General features: G+C 38.9%; 1 protein-coding gene, 1 long non-coding RNA gene and 1 other non-coding gene across 5 annotated transcripts in view; 2 read left to right on the top strand and 1 right to left on the bottom strand.

Moving 5' to 3' along the window:
- The window catches only part of LOC135276263 (uncharacterized), a 70775-nt gene extending 58257 nt beyond the window's left edge, over nucleotides 1-12518 (bottom strand). Inside the window, exons 1-3 of the long non-coding RNA XR_010343838.1 lie at nucleotides 12408-12518; nucleotides 9540-9622; nucleotides 4455-4515 (exon numbers count right to left, since the gene is read on the bottom strand). This is a non-coding gene — a long non-coding RNA (uncharacterized LOC135276263). The remainder of the gene's footprint in view (nucleotides 1-4454; nucleotides 4516-9539; nucleotides 9623-12407) is intronic.
- STAB2 (stabilin 2) overlaps nucleotides 7777-19573 on the top strand; it is a 176320-nt gene continuing 164523 nt past the window's right edge. For all 3 annotated transcript variants that reach the window (XR_010343837.1, XM_064379911.1, XM_064379910.1), the window contains exons 1-3: nucleotides 7777-8064; nucleotides 11166-11299; nucleotides 14748-14863. Coding sequence is in view for 2 of the 3 variants with exons in the window: in XM_064379911.1 (XP_064235981.1) it covers nucleotides 7987-8064; nucleotides 11166-11299; nucleotides 14748-14863 (328 nt within the window). In the remaining variant the exon portion in view is untranslated. The remainder of the gene's footprint in view (nucleotides 8065-11165; nucleotides 11300-14747; nucleotides 14864-19573) is intronic.
- On the top strand, nucleotides 12385-12518 carry LOC135276322 (U8 small nucleolar RNA). Its single transcript, XR_010343887.1, has one exon. It is a non-coding gene; the product is annotated as a U8 small nucleolar RNA (small nucleolar RNA).

The raw sequence follows: 19573 nt of genomic DNA, 5'->3' as shown, positions 1-19573 counted from the left end.
CAGGCATGTTAAGTAGGATGTTACCACAATAACGTAAGCAACAGATGATGACTTAAACCAAGGAGGGAGTGGCGGAGATGTAGAGAAGTGGTTGGATTCATGATAGGGTTCTACCTATTAAAGGTAAAATCAGTAGGAATTTTTGATATCGGTGGTGAGAAAAAGAGATCACTTCTGGGCAATTGGATGGATAAATGTTCACTCTGACTATGTAAATACCAAATCATTAATCTCTGCCTACCATGAAATAACATCCTAAGCAGAAAAGTGTCCTGGGTTTGGTGAGCTCCCAGTGCATGTTGATTGACTGAACAACTGAATGAATGGGGGAGGAAGTTGCTGAAAGGGAAGTCAAGTGGGGAGCTGAGGAAAAACTTTGCCTACTTTACAATTTTGCTTACAGTGGGACCTGCTGACTGGTCTCCACAAAAAGGAAAAACAAAAATCAAAGTTTGCTGTGTGGAAAGATTTCAACTAACAAAGGAAAAGGAAAGGGCCATGAGGGCAGGGAGACACGTGTTTGGACACATCCCCTGCTTGGAAGGCTGACTCTTGAAAAGACCAGTATCTGATGAGTGTGCAGGAAACCCTATTGCCCTGTCAGTTCCTACTAACAACTGGGTGCATTTATTTATCCTCTCAAAACATGAAGCAAAGGAACTAGAAAGGGTGCCAGGGCCAGGCGAAGGCATGGACATATATTCATTGGCTCATCTGGCCCTCTCTGCAGGATGGGAAGCATTACAGAGAGGCAGCACCTTGGCCGCATCGACATCCTACCTAGAGACAGAAACATTTCAACTGAAACTGACAGTCTCTTGAGCCCTGGTGTCTGATTCTCACAATAATAACCCTCCTAAAAAAACTCAGTCCCTGAGAAATGGCAGTGGACTGAAAGAGTGCCTCTCTATGAAGATGAAAACTTTAGAATATTTTCTAAAAATGTTCTAAAACTTTAGAATATTTTTCTAATCATGAACAGTGCTAAACAGGTATATGTTAGGGTAAACCATATGAAGTTGCCAGGATTAGTCCACATTTTATCTAAGAGAGTAACTATTTCATGTGGTTCCACCTGATATGTGTCTCTACAGGCTGATGAAATGCTTTGGGCAAAATACCACCATAACAATAAATCTTATCTTGATTTCTGTCTCAGAATCCTAGAATGTTTCTATGTGTTTTTTGAGAAAGTAATTCAGGGCGGGGGAGGTTGAAGCAATTTCTGATTTCCTAGGGGAGAAAATAACCGCTATATTCCTCAACAATGTACCCAGAATTCAAACCAACCATCAAATGCTCAAAGCTTACAGAAATTCGGAGGGGGAGAAATCCCCTTAGTGTGGGAAGGATGAAAAGAGTATTTTACAATCCTGCAAATATGAAAGGGCAGAGTGAAGTTTATGTTGTCCAACTCACTTGTTTTATCATATAAGCTAAGGGGCTTGCTCAAGGTCAGGGTCAATAGTTTAAGGCAGAATTGGAGCCAGACCCATTGTGTGTATTAGACTAACTCTTTTCTGAACCAATACGCACTATGTATGGAAAGGTAAGAGGGACTTTATGGGTAAAAATAATTTCATTTCTAAGATGTAAAATAATGCTGAACACAAGTTAAAAGAATTTGAGTTCCCAGATATCAAAATAATAACCCAATAGAATAAGACATAAAAAAAAAACTTCACTAAGAAACAAGGAGATTTTAGAATGGTGCATTTAGAAGATGCTATAGAGGACTGAATGGCAGAAGCAGAAAAAACTGATTTTATAAGTGGCTTGGTGAATTGAAAGAAAAAAGCAGCATATGTTTTGATAAATGCTTTTTTGAGGTTGGTGGTATTTTACCAGAATTATGTAATCTGCTTATTTATACAGCTGGGACATTTTCACTTCCACAAATTATTCTTTGAATCGTTTGTAGTGAGTGCCTACTGTATCTCCAGCAGTCTTCCAGGTATCTGGATATATCAGTTAACTTAACAGACAAAAATCCCTGCCCTTAATGAGCATATATTCTAATTGGGGAGACAGACAACAAAAAATAAACATAAAACACAAATGAATTGTATGGTCACTTAGAGAGTGAAATGTGCCAAGGGGGAAAAAAAAGATCAGGATACTGGGAAGCTGGAGCCATGAGCAGGGAGGGGTGCATGTTGGGGCTTTCAGCAGCATAGTCTGGACAGGTGTCTTTGAGAGGATGGGTTTGAATAAGGGCTGGAAGAAAATAAAGGCTATTTAGGGGAACAGCATTCCAGATGTTGGCAAGTCACTAAGGCAGAGACGTGGCTGGCAGGTGTGAGCGTCAGCATCTGCTCTGTAGACCTGGTGTCATCCCAGTTTCTGGAGCACAGCCAAGTCTTTTACATAGAACAAGAAGCCTTGAGTGATCCAATGTGTCCATGTTATGCTACGCCAGAAATGACAAATCCATATAATGAAACTTTGAGAATTTGTTTGTGGTCCAAGTATCCCTGTGGTTGTGTGAATCTCAGCTATGGCCTTTATATTCACTCTTCAAAGCTTCTGTGGCCATGGCCATGTCTCAGTGCGACAACAAAAAGCACCCAGCTCAGGTAAGGGTTTTAACGACCAAACACAATGAACCACAGATAATCCATTCCTTAGCTTAGGTATCAAGTATCAGAATGGTGCTGCCATAGCAGACAGACCAGATGACTAGAGTAAGATTACTCGTCGTCTATTACTAGTTCGACCACATACTCACTTACCGATGCAGAATAAACTGCTCAATTTCTCTATGCCTCAATTTTTACATCTGCCAGATTAAGATAATACCCCTTTCTCAGTCTATTTCACAAAGGTGTAATAGTATTTAGGTTCAATATTATAATAAGTATGAAAGTATGCTGGAAGTTATAATGTGCAAGGCTTAGCTATCTCTATGCCCTCAGAATACAACATAATGAATGGCATTCTATAAATGTTTTTGAGTAAATAAGCAGACAAGTAAAACTTACAGTGTGATGACAACCAAGAAAAAAGTCATCCCATTAGACATGACCTATGTCTATACAATCAAAGTAAAGATGGTATTTAGCATAGCTACCTTTACAAATCAAGCCAAATAATATATTACTCTAGATTTTCACTTGAAACTTCTTTTAAACAGGGGTTATTTCAAAACATGAGAGAAAACTATAGACTACTTTCAGTTTAGCTCATTAAGTCCTTCGATCTAGAAAAATATCTCTATTCCTACCCAAACCAGGAAGGAGAAAGGACAAAGAAAAAATAATTGCAATATTGCTCAGATGATCAGTATAAAAAAGATATCAAAGAAAGAAGAGGAGGAGGAAGAGAATTCCTTTTTAAAAATTTCAATATTTGAAATATAAATAGCCATTGGATTGGTTGAATGTTACAACAAGATGTAAAAGAGAGATAAAAAGTGTTTTGATCTCTTTTTCAGGTGCCAAGAATTCTGCCCAATGAGTAGACAAAAGGAATGCTCAGCTGAATCTAACACCAAGCTATTTGTAGAATAAAACTGGATTTCGTTAAAAGTGCCTACTAAGTGAGAAATCCACAGGCCACGGCAGAACATCTCTCTCTCCCATTGGGAGACTGTGTTTTTAACTACTTGAAATCATAAACTGAGAATTTGGAAGGTTGTTTTGTTAGATCCGTTTGCTCCACCTTGGCCACAGTCAGTTTTATCAAGGGCCACATTAGTCATGGGGGGGTCCATGGAGCCATTTCCAAATCGTTCTCACTAATTTCTCCTACTGAAAGTTTTTAGGGACTTACTATTGTTATTTCTTTTCTACAACTGTCACTTCCCAAAGCACCATTTTCTGTTGGAAAAAAAAAAAAACCTAGGAGTTGTTGGATCTGTTGAAACTATGTGAAGCAACTTTTTCAATTATCTAGATAGATATTCAAGAAAGATCATCAGTCTCACAGAAAGCATAGGTCCCTGTGGCCACTCGCAGGCTAACCTCTACTTCTAGCAACTGAAAAATGAAATAGCCTACCTGTTAAAGTCTAATGTGGTATTTCCTTTAGAGACACTGATAGAACACAGAATCTGGAGGTTGCCAATATGAATTTGCAAAAAGAGAAAGCATTCCTTAGTCTCAAAAGTTTGGGAAATACTGCCTTAAGCAAAGTTGTACCTAGTTGCTGTTCTGAGATCTTTTTCTTCTTCCGTTTGGCAAAAGCTGCCAAAAGAACTTTTTTTAAAAAAAAATTTTAACCAGAAAATTGACCTCAGTTTCCCAATTTCTAATCTTTTTTTCTCCTGCAAGTAAAAGATAAGATGCAAACAGTGAAGCTTGTTCTACTTCATAAGAATAAACTCTAACCTGTTGGCCATTGCACAGGGTTCAGGAAGAGCTTGTTCAAGGTTCATGAAAGACCAAAGCAAGTCAAGTGGATGCCTCAGCATCAGCCTCTGGATCCACATTGCCTGGATTCAAGTCCGTACCTACCACTTCGTAGCTTTGTGACCTTGGACGATTACTCATGGTCTTTCTGTCTCAGTCTTCTCACCTGAAAAATGGGAATAATAGTAATTAGAAATTACATAATTACTTATGTAATTAGTTATTCATCTTTTCTCTGCCTCAGTCTTCTCATCTGCAAAATATAAATAATAGGCATACTTATGCATTAGGCTTATGGTGAATATTTAATGTCTTAAAATTTAAATTTATTAAATAAACATGAAGATTCAATGAAATTTATGTAAAAGGTTAAATGAGTTATGAGTTAAAGATCAGAAGAGTGCTGGGCACATGATGAAAGCTACGTGTTAGTCTGCCATGATGTGATGGTGATGATGATGATGATGATGATGATGAAGGTGATGACTCCCTTTTCTTGAATCCTTCTCAAAGCACACATGACCCATGTTATTACCCAAAGTGACCAAGGACTAAAAACTCAGTGACAAGCATGACATAGAGAAAGGATCAGGGAAACACTAACAACTAACAGAATCCCACAGCCATGAGGATATTCTACATTGTTACCCAGGAATTTTCCAACCTTTCCCCATTTTTTCCTTTTCCAACATGGGCAAAGTCTCTTCAGAGTCCAATCAGAAAATTCCTCCTCTCACCCAAGAGGGAATTATATCCTCTCACATTGTCACCACTGAGGACAGATCACAGGGGCAAAGGAGGTGAGTGCTGATCAAGGAAGGGGCAAAGAACAGGCAGTGAGAGAGCAAACAGCAGTCCTGGGGAGAGGACAGCGGCACCCAGTCTTACGTGACTGTCCGCGGCACAGGGAGGAAACTGGAGGGAGCACACTGCCCGTGGAATATTGTTGATTAAAAACCACTTGAAATGAGACAGAAATTAAACAATCTGCAAAAAGAATATGGGCCATAGTAAAGAAAGTGACATTTCACCCAACACGGGACATTTGAATCAGCAAAACTGAGACGACCCAGAACAGGGGAAATCCGACCTACTTTAGAGCTACAGTGGGCTCAGGGTAGAGCTCTGTGTAGCTACTGTCTGTTACATTTGCATATTTTAACTATATAGTAATAGTCAAGGGTGACTGAATACCCACTGTGTGCTAGGTACCATTCTAAGCACTTTACTTGTTAATTGCAGGCACATTTTAGGGAGCAGGAATAAGGATTTGAAATAACTTGAAGAATCCCTGTTTATAGCAATCAAAAGAGCCTAACAGAAACAAAATTAATTAACACACCTATTCAAACAATTTCTAAAAAATGCCATGTGCATTATAGGCATTTTTTAATGCAACTATTTCATAAACTCTATGCATAGGTCTCTGTGGCCACTGGCAGGCTAACCTCTACTTCTAGCAATTGAAAAATGAAATAATTTACCTGCTAAAGCCTAACGTGTTATTTCCCTTAGAGACATGGATAAAACACAGAATCTGGAGGTTGCTAATATGAATTTGCAAAAAGAGAAAGCATTCCTTAGTCTCAACAGTTTGGGAAATGCTGCTTTGAGCAAAATTGAACTGTTTTTTGTTTCATTTGGTTATATTGTTTTAAAAGACTTCTCAGAACTTTCAATGGAATAACAAGCATGGCCAATCCATGAGAAAAGGTTATCAGAGACAGGGTTTCCCAAAGTATCTGGTGAGAGAACTCTTCCCCACTACCCCTACAGCATTTCCCCGAACTAAATTGTATTTAGTAAAACACTATTTAGGAAATGCTAGTATGGGCTCATTTTATTATTTCACCTGGAATCTCGCCTGTTCCAAGCCCCAGATTTTTATCTACATCCTTTATAAAGAAAAGAATCAGAAAGAAGCATCCAATTTATGTCCCAGGTGTATTTTTTAGGATAACACAGCTGCTGTAATGGATAAACATCAAAATCTTACTGGTTTCACACAGTTGTAATCCATTTCTCCCCAAGCAATGATCCAAGGCAAATGAAATCACCCAGGAAGCTCTGGAAAATTCTCCAGTGCCCCACTCCCGGCATTCTGATTGGGTTATTCTCGAGTAGAGCTAAACATGAGGTTAGCTTACCCAGGTTTCTGGGCTGGCCTCTGAGGGGCCTATGTTGGAAAAGTTTCCTAGATTATTGGTCATTATAAATTGCTGTTTCAAAAGTTGAAAGCAGTTGAGGAGAGAGAGAGAGAAACTTTGTAGAGGAAAAAAAGGATCAGTTAACCAAAATTAGTATCTGTAAGTGCATGAACCTCCCCATTTAATTTAGTGTCATGAGACGTGCCCGGTTTATTGATAAGTCCAGACTTTACCCTTCCTGGTGCTGGATCTGACACTTTTCCATCATGGTTTCCAATAGGACTGGAAACACCATCTATTATTTATTTATTCATTAAATATTGATTGTTTCAGCAGCAGAGGGCAGTGGATGACAGTACTGCTCTGGAACCACACAATTTGAATACTAGATTTACCACCCATTGGCTGTGTGGCCTTAGATAAATTCCTTAACCTCTATGCCTCAGTTTCCTCCTCTGTAAAATGAGGAGAATAATCCTATTTCACCAAGTACCATGAGAATTAAACAATGAAATACATAGAGGGGTCTAGAATAGTGACTAGCCTGCAGTAAGTTTTCAAAAAGTGATGGCTATTATTATTAACCATTTTTATTATTTTTAAGTGCAGGTCTCTGCTCTAGGCATCAAGGGGTACAGAGAAGATGAAGGCTATATTCTTCTGTCCTCAAGGCAATCATAGTTGGGTATGGAAGACAGACAGTTGTGACTAGGTTTTCATGGAATTATGTGCAAAATTCTGGGAGCATCTTCACGGTCCTGTGGAGGGGTAGGATAGGAAGGCTTCCTGGAAGGGGTGGCATTAGATCTGGAACTTAGATGAGATTAAACCTATAGGCTCAGTCACTTGTTACTGAAGTAGCATGGAAAAGAAGAAAGAATGAGTCAAACCACCCGTCAGCATCTGCAAGGAGACTTTTTTTTTTTTTCCCAGTAGAGTTTACCCAGGGTGAAGCCACCACCTCTTGCAAGGCTTCTGCAACATTCATTCCACACCTGGGACTGTGCCCACTTATGGCACTCCCCAAACCCTGTCCAACAGCAAGCTTGGACCTTTGCATTGGGACTGAAAGGCCTGCAGTATTCCATGGCGTGGTTGTGGAAACGCTGGCAGGGCCGCAGGGCAGCAGTAGGCAGGACTAGAGGTGGGGGCAGAGTAGAGGAGAGGCAGGACTGTTCTGGGAGCTTCACAGGCACAAATCCCGGCCCAAGCCTCTGCCTCAGCCCCTGCAGGATATCCTGTCAGTCAGCCAGGATATATAGACCATTTACTGTGGCCAGTTTCACCAAGACTCCTGGATTTGCCATTTTTCCTTTCTAGAGGCGGGTCTCACCTATCTCCTGGTTCGATCTAGCAAAAAGGAAAGGAAAGGATTTAAAAGTGAACACTGAAATGAGAAAGAATTCACTGGGAGTTACAAAACTAAGTTAAAATAACTAAGTCAGCCTGACAGGTGCGTGGCACGGAAAAGGAGCAAATATTTCCTCATCATGCTACAATATTTAGTAATTTTTTGTCTTGGATTGGTTGTACAAACTTTCTGCTTCTCAGCTGAAACCGCAGGGCAGGTAAGAAGAGACTTTCATATTCTTCTCATTTGTTAATTGCTATGATGTGTTCCAAAGCTTGTTGTTTTCCTCTATTGTCATAGGTAAGGGTTACAATCTGGACTTTGTAAAATACAGAGAACACTTGTAGAGACTAAGGTCCTAACTGTGAGGCACCATCCTTCTGAAGGTGTGCTAACCCACTCGCTGCTCTTCCTGCGCTAAACCGCCATTGTTGGGATCTCTAATTTTAGTGCCAACGTTCTTTTTTCCAGTGCAGACATTGGCATCCTGTTTTTTATTTGTTCTAATAGTCTCATTATTGTGAATATCTACCATCCCATCTTTCTGCCTGTAGAAAATAACTATGGCTGTGGAGAGATGCTCTGGGGAATTCCAGGGTGGATATCTCACTAAGGAACACAAGGATCAGAAATATTTTATAAATCATCAGGCCTTCACACTTTCATCTCTTCTGCCTTCCATAGAGTTGTAGTAAAAGTCCCCAGGGAGGTCTTGCCAGTAGACTCCATGAAGTACATCAGCACTCCGAATCCTCAAGCAAGCTTACCAAGGTGTTGTCTCAGAGTGAGGCCAGCTGTCAGTGAGACAGCATTGATTTCTGATCCATCAAGAATGAATCCTAAACATGATTCTGTACCTGTGCCAGGCAAAATTTTCTCAACACCAATTTTTATTCCAGTTGCTGCATGCATGCTCTGATAATGTTTTCATGAAAATATGGGAAGATGGCCTAATGGCTCAGTGCTCCAGTTTTGAAATTAGGTAGGGGTGAGTTTGAACTGTGGATCTCATTTTTCTGTTTAACAAATAGGTCTAAGAAGCAGTCATGATCCTCCACAGCTGTTTGACCCTGAGCAAGTTATTTAACTCAAGGTTCAGTCTCGCCCCTGACAGTGCTCCACAAATGGTAGTAATTACCATCACCATCATCATCTTCTTAATCACCATCATCACCAAGTGTTTGCATTCGTGCAGAAATCAGACCTTAACTGATTTAAAGAAGCTGAATTTACTTTTCAGAGAAGACAAGTTTGTAAATACTGTATAAGAGATAGAATGAGCCTTTTCATTTGAAAAGGGCAACTTGAAGGTTAAGAGGTTTCTTAAGGAGAGGGTTTTAAATTCAGCCCACTAAGAAAGAAAAGACAAAGTAATGTAACCCCACATACTTATCCAAATGTGAAACCCTCATGTAAAGAAAAACCTGCTTAAAAAAAATGTAGAGGTGTCATGACAATTAAAGGAGGTTAATTCAAACTATAGCTAAGTGTAGCTTTTATTATTACTCAATAAAGAAACTTCTAGTGCTATTTTGGTTCATGATGATCACCAAATGAAAGCTCCTGGTAAAAATAGAGATTTCAGTTTTCTATACTCTACTCAGGTGCAGGAAAGAGAGAGGGCTAATCAAGGAATCACAAGACCAGAAACTCACAGGGTGACCTTGGGCAAATCACTGCAACACCCCTTACCTCAGTTTTCTTCCCGCTGAAACGAGGATGATGATACCTGCCCTTCTTATCTTCAGAGCAGTGAAGATCAAATAAGATGATGCCTTTGAAAGGATGCATAACCAATAATTGCTCTGAAGATGTAAAGTTTCTTTTTCTTTTTTTTTTTTTTAAGACAGAGTTTCACTCTTGTTGCCCAGGCTGGAGTGCAATGGCGCGATCTCAGCTCACCACAACCTCCACCTCACGGCTTCAAGCGATTCTCTTGCTTCAGCCTCCTAAGTAGCTGGGATTACAGGCATGTGCCACCACGCCCGGCTAACTTTGTATTTTTAGCAGACACGGGGTTTCTCCGTGTTGGTAAAACTGGTCTTAAACTCCCGACCTCAGGTGATCCTTCCGCCTCGGCCTCCCAAAGTGCTGAGATTACAGGTGCGAGCCACCGCGCATGGCGTAAACTTTCTTTTTATGCAGGTGTTATATATTTCAATGCACTTGGAAGCAGTGGTAACATTTCCACCATGCCTCACCTAGTGCCAGACCCGTGGATGAGCTGATGATAATATGAAAGCGTGAGACACGATCCTGCCCAAGAAGGAGTTTTTTTAATGGAGAGCAAAGACCAACAAAATGTGCTCCACTGGGCCAGCCACAGGAAGAGCAGAAGTTGAGAAAAGGAAGAAAACTGAATGTGGTTTTGTGAAAGAGGTGGTGTTAAACCACCTTTCTCTTGAAGGATTTGGTTTAGGGAGCCCAGTGAAGGGGAGAGAACGTACCAGTCAGGAGAGAAAACAGGCACAAAGGTGGGTGAAGAGTCAACAGGAGTCAGCATTCACCACCTGTGATACTTCAGGCATGCACCAGGAAATCCACACCTGTTTAAATGACCTTCATCATTTAAAGGTCTCAGTAACCTCAAGAGTGGTTTTTAATATCTCCCCTTTATAGGTGATGGCAAAGGGTAAGGAATTCCTTCAAGATTGTACACTTAGCAAGATATAGAACTTGACTCCAAACTTAGGTCTTTTGATCCCCAAGTTTAGTCTCTCTTTGTTGCACAAAGCTGCTCCATCTTAAGCTTAATGGGGAAATGAAGAAAAGTTGAGGAAAGGGAGGTATCTCTCGGGCAGGATCGGCCTCAGCATTATCAGCAACAGGGGATCCTAAAGACAGTGCCAAATTGAGTCTGGATCACTCAGTTTAGCAGTTACATCTCCACCTTACGTTGCTAAACATTCTGCTTTCCCTAATTCATTCATTTAATCAACAAGTATTCACTGAGCACTGCTATGCGTCAGACACTATTTTAGGGCTTGGGATACAGCAGTGGGCAAAACAGAGAAAGATCCCTGCTCTCCTGGAGCCTACTTTTCAGTTGGATTGTCATCTAAGGATTGCAAATATCTTTGAAACAGTAACTATCTTCCAAGGCACTGGCACTTCTTTCACCTACGGCCATGGCAGACATTGCTTATTGATCCCAATACTCTTTCCAGATAAGATTTAAAGGAGCAAACCAGTCATTACCAATCAACCTTACCACCATCCCTGACATTCCACTGAGATGACTGGAGATGTTATTGGCCTTGCTAGGTGTTTTACAAGACTCTGAAAATAGGAATTAATGTTCTTTTCTTATATTTACAGACAAGAAGATGTGATCAGAAGTCTCTTCTTACAATTAGGACTGAGTGCCGAGCCTGCTTTCTCAACCTTGAAGTTAATTGCCCAGATGGGTACACCAAGATTACCAATGGCACTGTAGGAGTCCGAGATTGCAGGTACTCATGAGAAAATAAATGTGCTGAAACTGTAAATCCAACTTGAAACTACCTATCTCAAAAACTGCTAAGAGAAAACTATGGCTTTTCTCCTGCTTTAGGACAATAAGCCCAAATTTGGTAACTCACAATTTATGCACTTAAGTCTAAAATACATATTGTTGGCGGGGCACAGTAGCTCACATCTGTAATCCCAGCACTTTGGGAGGCTAAGGCAGGAGCATCACTTGAGATCAGGAGTTTGAGACCAGCCTGTCCAACATGGTGAAACCCCATCTCTACTAAAAATACAAAAATTAGCTAGGTAAGGTGGCACCTGCCTGTAATCTCAGCTACTTGGGAGGTTGAGGCACAAGAATCACTTAAACCCAGGAGGAGGAAGTTTCAGTGAGCTGAGATGGAGTCACTACACTCCAGCCTGGGGAACAAAGTGAAACTATATCTCAAAAAAATTTAAAAACATAAAATGTATATTGTTATTCATTCACATTTTAATACAAAATTGACTTATCTTGTATTGCACATAAACATTCTCTTTTCATCTTGCCTGTATTTTGAAAATCTGGGTTTTATTTAATTTGGAAAGAATTCTAGTCTCAAACGTGATAAAAGCCTTGAGCCTGATAGTCATCTTTTTAACTAGCTATGGACCTTGATACTAATTAGAACTCAAAGAAGAGGGGGAAATGAATTACAGTATGGTTGTATTTTATGTGAACTTTGCATTTTTGAAGACCTCTTGGGATTCAAAACTCTAAATTCAAGGCTAATACTGCCAAAGAATGACAAGTGGTTATGCTCACTAGCTAATGGGTGCAGCCATGGGGTTCAACTGCAAATGCAATTTTGTTTTTACTCAGTCTGTTTAGTTAGAAATTAGATAGTACTCAATGAGTTTGCTTTTAATTCTGGGTTGAAGGATTATTTTTTATTTTGCTTGAAATGACATCTTAACACTATAGCACACTGTTTTAAATTCACATTTGCTTAATGTGACCACACTATATTCTAAAATCAAAATCATCATTTTAAATAAAAGAAAATTTCCCAGTATTAACTAACCTAGAATTAGCAAGCAGTGGGTATTATCAGGTGGGATAATCTTTACCTGTTCCTCCTTTTGGAGGGTGGATTCGAATATGATGATTGGAGTTGGTATTGTATGTGATTAATGTCTGCATAATCAGGACTTGCAACGCCTTGATTGCTCCTATCTGATTCTTTCTGAAAAAAAGAAAAAATAATTAGCAAGCATACGCAGCAGTTAACTCTCAATTACCAAAGCAGGTACACATTGGCAACCTATTTCAATTTCTATTAGAATTTTATTCAAGATAATTAGAGTTGAAATTTAAAATTAAATGGCTACTTTACTGAGAACATTTTGGTACTGGCTACTGTTTTGTTCATTGCCAAGGTGGACACTTGGTTATATCCCAACACACAAGCACACACACACATACGCACGCACATAGGATACAATTTTTGCATTCAGAAATGTTTTAGATATAAAAACTTTGATCTGTCATTCATCTATGCTGGAACAAACTCAAGATTGGTTCTTTTGTTTTATGTTATTTGGGTTTTTTTAAAAAACAATGTTATTGACATATTACTGACATACAAAAAAACTGGACATTCTTGATGTACCCAACCTGATGAATTTGAACATAAGTATAATTCATGAAACCAACACCACAATCAGTGTCATAAACACATCCATCATTCTCAAAAGTTTTCTCCCCCCTCTTTTTTGTGATAAGAACGCTTAACATAAGATCTCCTCTCTTTGCAACGTTTAAGCATATATTACATTGTTGTTTACTATATGCACTAAATCTATAGAATGGTTTCATTTTTTGTAATCAAAGTTTTATACCCTTTGAACAATACCTTCCCATTTTCTCATCCTTTCAACCCTTAACATCCACCATTCCATTCTATTTATATTCCTCCTATCAGCGGGATCATATAGTATTTGTTCTTCTGTGTCTAGCTTATTTCACTTAGCATGATATCCTCTAGGTTCATCTATGTTGTTGCAAGTTACCAGATTTTCTTCTTGTTAAAGGCTGAATAATATTTCAGTGTATGTACATGCCACATTTTCTGTGTCCATTCATCCATTGATTGATGTTTATGTTGCTTCCATGTCTTGGCTTTTGCGAATAATGCTGCAGTGAACATGAAAGTGAAGAAATCTCTTTAAGATCCTAATTTCAATTTTTTTGGATATATAACCAGAAATAGAATTAATGAATCATATGGTAGTTTTATTCTTCATTTTTGAAGAACCTCCATACCTTTTTCTGTAGCAGTTATACCAATTTACAGTCTCACCAACTGTGTACAAGTGTTCCCTTTTCTCCACACCCTTGCCAACACTTGTTGCGTTTTGTTTGTTTGCTTTTTGCAATAACCATCCTAATAGCTGTGAGGATGTATCTCATTGTGGTTTTGATTTGCCTTTCCTTGGTGTTGAGTGATGTTGAGCACCTTTTTATATACCTATTGGCCACTTGTATTCTTTCAAAATTAGTTCCTGAAGGGATATTTTGTTCTGCCCTTGAACTCTCCTGCCCACTTTTGTAAAGAGGTGTCCCTGACAGTAATCTCAACCATTCAAAAAAAGTCAACTCCTTCCCTAATTTGACTGTCCATAAAGTATATGACTATGCTGTTAATCAGCTACATTTCAAGGGCTGGTTTGGGAGGACAACCTTGAACTCATCATCACATTATTCTTAACAGCAGCCCAGCTGAAAGAAATGGAAAGAAACAATTATGAAGGATTGTCTCTAGATACTAAAGTCTAATCCTAAAATAAGCCATGCCTGCAGAGATCCCTTTAAATAGACAATGGTGTTTAACCTCCATAGAATTGTTATTCCAGAACTATGTCTCAGCCAGCACTAGAAACTCTTCTAAGGAAGTCATCATTTTATCTCCTGCTAGGATATTGTGGCAAATGTTCCTTGCTGCATTATACTGTCTCTGCCACAGGCATTTCTCCATCTACAGTATCTGTAATCAATATGCTGAGCCTGAGCAATGGATTTGCTTTAAATCCACACATCCTGTGCATTGTGTAACTCATGCTCTCTCCCTTCCTGCATTGACTGCTGGGACACTCAGTGATAAGTTTTAGGCACATCTCTAGCGTGTACCTAGGCCTGAATATTTATTTCATCTACTAACTTTACTTCTGATATCATTTAGATATTTCTCCACCATGTTCACCGTTCTCTGATTTTTTTCATCCATTTCTCACAATTAAAAATAATCATAATTAAGTTTTATGCTACTTAGAAAGCCAAATATGTTCCATCTAGATTTTTTTAACCATAGATAAGTATTAAGACCTACACTGAAAGCTAAGGCAGTTCTACCACCTAGAGTAGCTGCATTGCTCTAATCATGGGTTAATGTCCTCTCTTTACCCTCCAAGGTACACCTTTCAGATCAGAACATACTCTCTGCTTCTCCCCGGATGCCGCCATATTTGTAGGAAGGAGTATCTCCAACCTCGGTGTTGTCCTGGCCACTGGGGCCCAGACTGTACAGGTAAGTGGCACAATGCTTGAACTTTGAGACATCCTTCTTGGTGTCTCATTTCATAGAAAATTGAGATGAAGGAAGCCAAATAAAAAGGAAAATGTTAACCTCCTTTTGTAGAAATTCCCGTGTCTGTCTATATGTAGAAAAACTTTCTTGCCCTGTCAGCTTTCGTAAATCAATTCTGCTTTACTGCTGATAGAGATCTCTCTTTAAGAGAATTCCTTTGTAAGTCAGAAAAAGGGACAATTGAAAGGATATCCATTTTTATTTTTAAAGATATTTGCTAAAGAAAGGAAGTTAAAAGCTGGGATATTATGACCCCCAAATACAATTTTCTTGAAGAAGAAATTTTGTTAAAATATCTCAAAGACTGTACTTATTGTTTGACAACCAAAATAATCATTAAATATTCTAAAAATTTGTCTTAGGATGGAATATCAAACTTTAAAATGGTGGACTTAAGACACATCAAGGTAAAGAAACTGTGTGAAATTAACTATGTAGATATGCAAATACACATGTACATAAAAACTAATTCTGACCAGATTTTACTGTAAGCAAAACTACTAACAAAGTCTGAATCAATGGTATAGTTAGACTTTTGCGATCAAGCATGGCATTTGATAGCTGAAACTGAACTGTTATCCTTAGTATAGATACTGACACTCAAAAAGTGACTGAGTCCTTGCTACCTATGGAAATTACGTAATGTCCTATTTTTGGCAGGAAAAAATCAGGTACTTTAGTTTATGAATTTGCAATTCGTTCCCCATCTTCCTAGATGTAATGAAAACGTCTCCTTAGGGTCCACATAAAAGGAGAGATTAGTTCTCTTTTGCTTTGCTTTTTTTTCTGATAAAAGTAACATGAGCAAATTACATACAGCTTGTAAAGTTTAGAAAGACATAAAGAAAGAAAATATATCAACCTGTGTTTTGTCATATATAGGAAACCTTAAATATTTTGGCATATTTCAGTGTTGGGTTTTTTTTTTTTCCATATAACTTGTAAATAGTTGAACCCATACTGGATGTATAATGTCTTTTGGGTTTTTTGCTTGTTTGTATTTTTAACTAACAATTAAATTAATAAGCGCTCCTATTTACTCAGTGTTGCTGACATTAGGCACCAGGGAGGTACTCAGCCTATGTTATCTGATGTAATTTTTAAAACAAATCTTTGAGTTAGACATCTTTATCTTCATTTTGCCTATGAGGAATCAGATTTTAAAATTATCTTTTGCCAATTTCCTTTGGACTGGTAAGTGATATTGCAAGTTCAAGTTTAAAGCTGCCTGGCACAAAAGCCTGCCTCTTTCTGCTCTGTCCTGCTGCCTAGAGCAAACCTGTTCAAAATGGAGAGCCTCAAAATGTGTTTGTAATGTCTTTTTTGATTGGCAGGTCCTTTCAGCCTTCCCAGGAAATGCTTGGATTAGACTCCTTGCCCTGGAAAGGTAAAAGTTTGGGGTTCAAGAGATCCTGCCCCTTCTCTCTATTAACTGCTCTATGCTCAGTTTTACTCCAACATGTTGATACAGCATATTTCTAAGAGTTTAGCAAATAAAAATCAGGTACTCAAATGCAGTGTCTTTTAAAGCAATTAACTCAGACTTCCAGATTTTAAGAACATTTTTTGTGCTAAAGATTTTAAGAACATTTTTTGTGCTAAATGTGGTTATCAACATGCCTAGTTTTTATAGACATTTCGATATAATAGAAAGAATTTTTAGATGTGCTTTCCTCTTTCTAACCCATAAAAACAAATCTGATGCTACATTATTAGTCAGACACTTTGAAGACAAGGAACAACTTTGTCCAAGATGCAGTACAAAAGTCAGCATGTCCAACAGAATGAATGACAGAAAACAGCCAGGAAGGCAAAAGAATGGCCAGCCTTCTTTTAGTTCCACTACCTACTGGTTGGGGCAGGTGACATTCTGCCTACTCTTCATTCTCCTCATTTGTCAAATGGGGGCTAAAAGTCCTACTTTACAAAACTGTAGTTGAGATTTTAAAACATTAATCTAAGTGAAAAGACTTGGCAAAATCTATGACAAAAAGAAGGAACATTATAAATGTTTAATGAATAAATGAATGACTCACAGTCAAAATAGTCCTCTGATAATGAAACGTGAATAAAGTGACATTCCTTCTCTAAACCCTTTTTTAGCAGTGGATAACTCTTAAAGCATGAGTAGGCAAAAAGGATTCAAGGTCTTTTAGGAGGTTTATCCCATCACAATGTGCTATGTGCAGGCAAATGTGGCAAGGTTCAGACATCTATGATCAAAAGAGTCCAAAAGGGTAGCTGGGCATGGTGGCATGCACCTGTAATCCCAGCTACTCGGGAGGCTGAGACTGGAGAATCACTTGAACCCAGGAGTCAGAGGTTGCAGTGAGCCAAGATCATGCCACTGCACTCCTGCCTGGGTAACAGAGAGACTCCATCTCAAAAAAATAAGGGGGGTTCAAAAGGGTTCTTTGAATGTTCAAACATTTCCTTCAGACAGGTCTCAGAACCAGGGAAGCAAAACATGGAAACTGAGGCCTGGACATGATTTCTACTGTCCTTTCATTGGGGCAAAATCGTACTCTCCTTTATCTTCATCTTCCAAACACACTAGATGTCTCAAAAAGCTTCCTTCCTTTGGCTAGGGAAGAAGATAAATCCTCTACTTGGCAGCATATTTTACCTCTCACATTTCGTGGTATGAAAAGCAAGACCTTGACTATCATTTTACATTTCCGTAAGGATAAGCCCATTTCAGAGCTGCTGACATGGTCTATCCTTCTTTCGGAGGAAGCACATCCCCAAGCTCCAGAATGGCCTCGTTTCCAAAGCAAATGGAACATCCACTTCCTTTTCAATGCTTTGACAAATACATTCAGACTCAACACTTCTGGGTTATTTCAAAAATTACTTTAATATATCTTACTCAAATTGGGAAATCACCCTATGGTCAATGCTGAAAACTTGGAGAATGTAAAGAAGCACAATGGAAAAAAAAAAATCACCATCACCTTCTAAAATTAAGAACAAAGCATGAATTCTCACTTGGGGAAAAAAATAATATTATCCTGACGTAAGGAAGGTGTTTCTACCTGGATGTAACCTGCTTCTCCCTAATTAAACTTTACACTACTTTATCAAATGTGCACATGGAGATCTTTCCTCATTAGCAAAAAAACATATTTTTACTTCGAAACTTAATCATGTCTGAAGAGCTGATATTCTATTTGGGATGAAATCAATTTTTAATTTGAATGTCCTAGTTTTTTTAAATTCTGCCATGAACGTTAATGGATTTGTGTAACAAAGTTATGGAAAACAAATGTGTGCAAAGGGGTTATACCCAAACTCAATTGTGGACAAAATAATCTGATTATTTCAAAAAGAAATAGTCTTGATTTTTCTTTTTTAGGTCAATGCCATTGAATTATCCAAATTCATTTTTTTGTGCATTTCCAGACCTCTTTTGCTTTCTCACTGCGTATTCCTTGCCATTCACTGCTCAGGTTACATATAATAGACCACAGGGATTTGAAACCATCCTTTTAGGCATGTCCTTTTTCGCTTTGAGTGACAAATAATGCTGAGTTCACTTAAAGAACATATTTCACTTCAGTTTCCCAGGCAGGCAAATCCAACAAGAGCTATAAATGGAATTCTGGGACATATTTTCTGCCTAGCACTTGCACCAAGCTTTTAAACAAAGGTAGTGACATGGAATAGGCACCTCTAAAGTTTCTTAGGAGATAAAGTTACAGAGAAGTTCCTGGTCTCTTGTGGGGCAGGAAATGTATTATCTTCCTTTAAAGAAACAGACCAGCTGATGATTTGCTGACGGCTTATAATGGGAAAGCCTCCTGCGTTAGGAAAGTCAGGATGCAAGAGACCACCAGAGTAGTGGTGACCCAAGGGAAGTGTGATAATGACCTAGAATAGTCTTATCAGCTGCTTGAGCCTCACAATGCATCGGAAACATGCCCTTTTAGCAAATTCTATAATATCTCCTTCAAGCATCAGTGCCAAGAATGTCAATTTTACCGTAGTTTTCTCTAATGGGGGCCTGAGATGATAGAAAATGATTTGAAAAGCAAGAAATAAATTTATACTTTTATCTTAACCATTTTATTTAAAAACCAAATGGGCTGTTTTCATAAATTGTTAAAACAGTCTACTTAGTTCATAAAATGAGGATTCCTTATACCCCCATATTCCTGCTACCTTCTCCCCCAAGTTCCTTCCAGAGTTGGCCAGCTCATAAAAATCAAGCATTTATTGAGCACTTATTATATGCTGCATGTAATTGGATATATGGTAGGCCCTACCCCCAATCACATGTATGATAAGTCCCTATCCCCAAGGAGCTCACAGACTAATGAGGGGAATTGACACAAGAGCAGAGAGGTACAATTGTATCTGTAAGCCCAGGTGAGGACACTGGGACTTTGAGGAGTTTTGCAGTTTGCCCAAAGAAAACCAGCTAGTAAGTGTGGAGACACACCAGGAAACAAGAACTGTCTCTCTGCGGACCCCAGCTCTAACTCATTACCCTCTCCTGCTTCCCAAAATACCTAGTTGTGTTGCAGGCTCAACTCTGGGAAGGTAGCCTGCCCCTAACTAGCCCACCCCTGGAATTCTTGCTTCCACCATTAGCTGGGTACCTGCTCTGCCTAGGGTTGATGCCATGACACCTGAACTTCTTTCTGAGAG

This window comes from Aotus nancymaae, unplaced genomic scaffold (assembly GCF_030222135.1).
Source record: "Aotus nancymaae isolate 86718 unplaced genomic scaffold, 86718_ANA_hifiasm-v0.15.2.pri h1tg000021l, whole genome shotgun sequence".
NCBI classification, from domain to species: Eukaryota; Metazoa; Chordata; class Mammalia; order Primates; family Aotidae; genus Aotus; species Aotus nancymaae.
This window is presented reverse-complemented; position numbering and strand designations above follow the sequence as displayed.